The sequence below is a fragment of the Eucalyptus grandis genome, chromosome 4 (assembly GCF_016545825.1).
Source record: "Eucalyptus grandis isolate ANBG69807.140 chromosome 4, ASM1654582v1, whole genome shotgun sequence".
NCBI classification, from domain to species: domain Eukaryota; kingdom Viridiplantae; phylum Streptophyta; class Magnoliopsida; order Myrtales; family Myrtaceae; genus Eucalyptus; species Eucalyptus grandis.
The window spans coordinates 31,786,654-31,793,066 of record NC_052615.1 but is presented as its reverse complement, the minus strand read 5'-3'; the positions used below and the strand labels follow the sequence as shown (position 1 = coordinate 31,793,066).

General features: G+C 43.4%; 1 protein-coding gene across 1 annotated transcript; it reads right to left on the bottom strand.

The window, feature by feature from the left end:
* Window positions 1-134: 134 nt before the first annotated feature.
* On the bottom strand, window positions 135-4,153 carry LOC104441862 (primary amine oxidase). The gene is made up of 6 exons (XM_010055107.3): window positions 2,854-4,153; window positions 1,751-1,947; window positions 1,559-1,672; window positions 1,023-1,472; window positions 783-880; window positions 135-562 (listed from the first exon to the last, which is right to left on the bottom strand). The coding sequence occupies exons 1-6, from the start codon at window positions 3,971-3,973 to the stop codon at window positions 352-354; spliced, it is 2,190 nt and encodes a 729-aa protein (XP_010053409.1). The 5' UTR covers window positions 3,974-4,153; the 3' UTR covers window positions 135-351.
* Window positions 4,154-6,413: the final 2,260 nt, after the last annotated feature.

Genomic DNA, 6,413 nt, shown 5'->3' with positions numbered 1-6,413 from the left:
TTCAGCAATCAATCAATTTCTCTTTTGAAATTTCACATTGAATTAGACTTGTCAATATAGGTTATTAATCAATTTCTTAACCCATATGTGATCAAACGTCGATAAGTTTACCCTAAATGTGTTCTAAATTTGTGTATGAAAAGACAAGTTTACAATCATCACTACTTTTCATGTCAACAATCACTGACTTTACATTATTAAGAATCACATATTTTCATGACAACAAACAACATTAGCAATTTTGAAACCTGCTACAACTTCCAACTCTGTGAAGTTGTCATTGCAATTATTTGCATGGACCTGATATCCATCACTCATGTAATCCGTCGCACCGATAAGAACGAAAGAGCATCAGGACGAAGCGGTCATCTTGCACACAGGGAGGTCCTTTTCGAAGTTGGGCGCGGCACGGAGTATCGGATTGCTGTCGAAGAAGTTGACCGGTTTCAGATCGAAGCTCAATATGACGGTCGGCATCACCGGGAAGTCCTCTTGGCAAGGGACATGGTGAGTCCCGAGGGTGTACCACAGCACGATGTCGCGGTCCTCAATAGGGCGGTTCCTAATCGATCACAGAGAGAACATTCCATGCCATGTGAGTACAGGATCGCTTTCAGTATCCAAGTAATAAGCAGAGATCATGCGATGTCAATCTATGTGAATCTGGGATGTGTCCCATATATAATCCGATTCGAAAGTTATCACTACATAGTAAATAGAGGTTATAAATTTAAGATGTTTCTCGATGGACCATGCACTACGCAGGTCACGAAATTTTGTACCTCTCAGACCAAGTAGCCAAAGTGTCGTCTCCTTTGCTTTGATACGCCAAGAGTCCACCGGCCCACTGCTCGCTCCGGTTATATGGAGTCACCCAAATCTGGACAAATATATATATATATATATATATATATATATATATATATATATATATATATATATAAAGCCAAAAAAAAAAATCACTTCTTTTCAATAATCAGTTGCATAAATTCTGTGAATTACCGGAAGAGAACCGGCAGTACCTGGTTATTGGTGTAGGCATTTCGGAGCTGCGGAGGATCGTCGTGATCAAGCAAGCTCGCCCCGTTGCCTCCGGGGACCACCTTGTACCCCGACGGGTTTCCCACTCTAGACAGCCTCGACGGATTGATCACGTGAAACTCCGACGGGTCGTACAGCTTGAGCTTGATCCTGGCGTCTCCCTCCGTCCGAGCCACGCGCCGTTTTGCCTTTAGGTAGCTCTTCCGAGGCGAGCTTCCGGGCGGGGTCTTCTCCTTCTCAATGTGGACGTCCACGAAAGAGTTGTTCGAGCCGTCGATGTCCATGTCGAGGTGGAACGTCATGTAGTGGTCGTGGACGACGCCGATGACGTTCTCGGACACGAGGGGCCCGGTCATTTCGTACTCTTCGGGCACGTCCTTCGTGTTCTCAAACGGAGCTCCCTTCACCATAAGCATACCCGATAGACTCACCTAAATACAGGTCGTTCCATTCGTTAGCTATTTTTCCATTACAAAGGGGACCAAATCATGAGGACGAAGATGGCTTTCAGGCTAACCTTGACCCGAATCAATCCGTCCGTTTGAAACTCCCAATCGAAAATGTAGTCGTAATTCCCGACCGACGATGCCATTCGAGCCACTAGCGTCACCTTAGGCCTCGACTCCCTGATCTGCGCTGGATTTTCGATTGAGAATCGTATTGATGATCGATAAGAACAGTACAATCGAGAGTCGATGGAAGACTATACCTCGAGCCCGCTGATGGGGATCTCGGAGTGACGCCAGCTGACATCCCCGGCGTAGCGCTCGAACAGGCAGATCATGTTGGATTCGACGTAGGGCGTCCCGTCGGACGCCGCGAAAATCCCGTCCATGTAGTAAGCATTCCTAGGGCAGTCGTTCAGCGGCACAAGTGACATCGCCGTCACGCCCATTCCATATTCCCCTACGCCCCCGAAAGGCAATACGAATTTATCATTGAGCAAGAGAGGATCCGATAATTGAACAAGTACTGAACACGATATAAACCAAACCCAAATCCAACGAACCAAAAGACCTATGTTGATTTAAGTTTTCCTTGAATAAAATATATACTATTGGCTATATTTATTTAGTTATATTTTTCGGAAACGTCGATGGTCAGAGGAGTCGACGCAGGCCGACGGCCACGAATAAGTGACCACTGTTAGATCAGCTAAATTAGAAACGGGTAGTGAGAAAAAAAAAAGCTAAGATTTTCTAGTTGCGACGAAATTGTGGACGTGAATATGATTAGATTTAGGCCAAATAATGACTAATTGAGAAAGGGTAAAGACTATAATGAATGGAATTATGGAAACCATCGAAATAAAAGAATTCATGATATAACCATGTAAGTAAAGAAAAAAAGATAAAATTTTCTTTTGTAATTCCTACTATGCTATTGGAGCTTATCGACAGAAGAAATCAATTTATATGGCTTTGATGGCAACTAGATCGACTTATGATTGCTTCACGAGATTTTCCTATTGAAGATTCACTAAAAATCTTTAGTTATCATCAAGACATTTATGGGCCTTAAAAAAAAATCTACAAAATGGGGTCCAGATTATTTTGCCTCGTGATGTTACAATCAAGTTGTCGTGCAGAATTTGGACCATCAAAGCTGGAGAGATTGAATTTCCAGCTATCAAATGGCAAAAGCAGGATCCACCGTTGAATCGAAAACGCAAATTGCGAATTTACGCATCCATACTTTTTATGTTGAAAGAGTTTAAATATTCATAATCAAACGTAAATTCATGTTTTAAAATAAATGAATAATAAATGTGAAAATCACTCGTATACATGACGCCTAAACTAATAAACCTACCTGCATCCATGTACGTCTTGAAGTACCACCCCTCGTCCGGGTCCATGTAGGGCACGAACAACTCGGACGCGAACCCCTTATACATCACGCTTCTCAGCTCCCCGGTGTCCGGGTCTCGGACCCGGGCTCTCGAGATCACCATCCCGGCCCGATGGTCCGCCCGGAGGTGAAATTCCCAGTTCGCCCACTTCACAACGTGCCCGTTCTCCACCACGAAGCTCGGCCCGTCGGGCTGCTCCATCGAGATGGGCTTCAGTGGCGGCGCCGCCGTGCCGCGGCCCTCCTCCCCCTTCTCGATCGACCCGTAGCGGTACTCGGTGCCGGCGCTCTTCGGGACCGGAATGCCCCGGCCTGAGTCCACGAACTCCAGGATCTCCCTCTTGTCGAGGTCCACCGTGATGGTGATGCCCTCGAGCGGCCTCATGTAGAAATTGGACGTGCCCTCCAGATCGAAGCACTGAACTTTTATGACCCTTCTCGTCTCTTCCACCGCCCGTCCGTACCATCCCGCCGACAGCGGGACGCACCTCACGTCCGACATCGCCACGCCCCGCGCCCGGATCGACTCGTTGAACTCGGCGCTCGTGTACGGGGCTTCGCAAGCGGCGGCGAGCTCGTCCATCGTGAGGGGCGGGTAGCCCGACCCGGACGCGACCGAGTGGGCCGCCACCCGGCCCGAGCCCAGGTCGACGACGAGCTCGTGGGTCCGGCGGTTCGAGAGGGCGAGGACGAAGGCCCGCCTCGGCGGGAGAGGGTCGCCCTTTCTCCAGGCGACGACTTCGGCCTTCTCGGGCTCGTGCAGCGTGAGGGAGTGGATGGACGGGGGAGAGGACTCGAAAGGCGGGTACGACCGGACGATCGACCCGACCCGAATGATTTCGTCGGTCGTGAGCGGGTCGAGCGGGTGGTGGACGGTCTCGGACGACGGGCAGTTCTTGGTTTTGCCGGTTCGGGGAAGCTCCTCGAGGATTGGGCTCTTCCTAGGAGGGAAGAACTGCTTCGGCCTCTGCTTCGGGTCGTCGAGAGGACGATACCATGAAGGGAGGAATACGAAGATGAGCACGAAGGAGAAGAAGACGATGGAGAGAGAGAAGCGGAGGCCTGGGGAACGTCCTTCCATGGTGGCTCGAGAGAGAGCTCTAAAGGAACAATCCCAAGCTCCTCCTCTTCTTCTTCTCTTTGGCTGTTTTGGGGACTACTGGAATGGAGCTTCGGGACTGCACGGATCCCGGGTGCTCTATCGATGGTGTTATGGTGGTCGAAAGTGGATTCCAATTTCCAACAAGAAAATGTTGCAGATAGGAAATCCATTTATTGGGTGAACCCCGTCACCTGGGCCTCACCTTGCATTAATTTCCCTACCGAGAAAGTACTAGGTACACAAGGAAAGCTATCTCAGAAAATCAAAAACACAAGGAAGGCAAACTCAGCAAATAGAAAATGTCAGGTACACAAGAGAGGCCACTTCAGCAAATGGGAAATCCTTTTATTAGGCGACATATGCTCCTACTCGTTTTGTTAAGATACCTATTGGAAGGTGCGCAAGAATCCTCTGGATATTATTGGATGTTATTCAGATCAAGCAAGATCAATTAATATCGGATCTGATTTATAGATTATATTATTGTCTTTCTCTGACTATATTATTAATCATGTACATTGAGTTAACACATATACAGAAATACAGAGAAAATTTCCACCTTCTTCTCACCCGTTTTCCTTTCACTTTGTCTTCTTTCATGGTATTAAGTTGTGCGCCTATTTTTCATCACTTCCGCTTTGTCTTCTTTTCTGGTTCTCTAATTGCCTACCGAAAGAAACAAGCTAACCTGTAAAAAAGAGTTAGCGCTCCGGTGTAGAAATCAGTACCTTGAAGATTTTTTTGGAATTTTCCTTAATAACAAGACTAGCCATATGACTTTAAAATGGATTTCTTTTCTTAATTCTCCTATAAGAGTTAACAGGTGCAAAATTTTAAGTCAATACAATATTTCCATCGGCCAAAAATTTGCTAGTCCTCAAGTTGGAAGCAATCGATCACTTAATTGTCCTGTATTTTATAAATTAGAAGTATTATCGTTGTAGAATTTAACTTTTAAATTAAAAAATTTCTATTGAATAGTTATCGAAAATACTTTCTAAGAATTTCAAACTTCATGAGATTCAACAAAACTGAGGCAAAGTTGAGGATCATCATTGCAATTGTTTTTCAAAAGCGGGGGCTAGAGCATAAGTCATCCTTGACTAGTACAAATAATGATCACTAATTACATTATACATTTGAGTAATTTACCAAAAGTTCCCCAGTTTGGATCCAACCCATTAGGTCAAATTACTTTAGATTAGAGCTTTGCACACAATAAAGATTTAAATTTCATCAGTTCATCAGACTTGCGCATGCCTCTTAGGTAGTTGGATATACACGTCTATATTCTTGGACTATAAAATAAACAACTAGAAAACTGACAATTTTGACCCAATATGTAGTATCATATTTAAACTTTTGAATTGCTTGAAGTGATTTTTTAAATTATTTTTAAATGTTCAATCTAGTTCCTCAATTCATAAAAAAAAAAAAAGTCAAATTATTCTTGCAGTTCTATTAACAAGTATTCATGACAATATTATTATTAAATGCATTTTCAAAATCAACCAAAAAAAATAGGGAAAATTCCAAATAAGGACTCAAAGTTGATCAATTTTTTTAAAGAATGGCCTGAAATGAATTTTTTGTCAGTTTAGGACCTAAAATAGATCCATTGTCTCAAATAAAGACTCAAAGTACTTGAACAATTCCAAATAAGAACCTGAACTTGCTAATCAGCCAAATATTCACCGACTATCAAGCATGTGACATTTTCGACGATCGAAGTTTGGGCAATTTTGTCCAAAAAGATATAGGAAAATTAATAAATCCTAAAACAAAAACAAAAAAACCCTATGTTTTCTAGGTTTCCCGTTCCTTATACCCATCCTCTGCAAAGTCAAAGACCGAAGTTCTCCCCATTTCTTGTACCCATCCTCCGAAAAGTCGAAGACCCAAATTCTCCGCTGGTTGAGGCACGAATTGAGAAAAAAAAACAAAAATAGATGCTTCTTTCTTTGTTTGCGGAGACCCAAATTCTCCAACGATCGAGCAAGGTGAGGAGCGACGAGAATCGAGTCGTGACGATGACCGTGCAGCGATTTGGTTGAGGAGTAGTGGGGGAGAAGAAAGAAGAAAATGTAAATATCTAAATGAATAGCCTAAACTTAATTAATTTAGAATTTTCCCTTTTATTTTCCAATCACAAATTTTGACAAAATTGCCCTTATTTTAATCGCCGAAAAATGTCTGCCGGCGAACTAAGGTCCTCAATAGAAATTAACTTGATCACTTTGGGTCCTTATTTGACACAAATTCACTTCGAGTCTTTATTTGAAACAATGAGTCTACTTTGGGTTCTTATTAGACACAAAATTTACTTTGGGTCTTTATTTGAAAAAATAGATTTATTTTGGGTTTTTATTTGGAATTTTCCCTTAAAAAACACAAGGAAGACAAACTCATCAAATAGGAA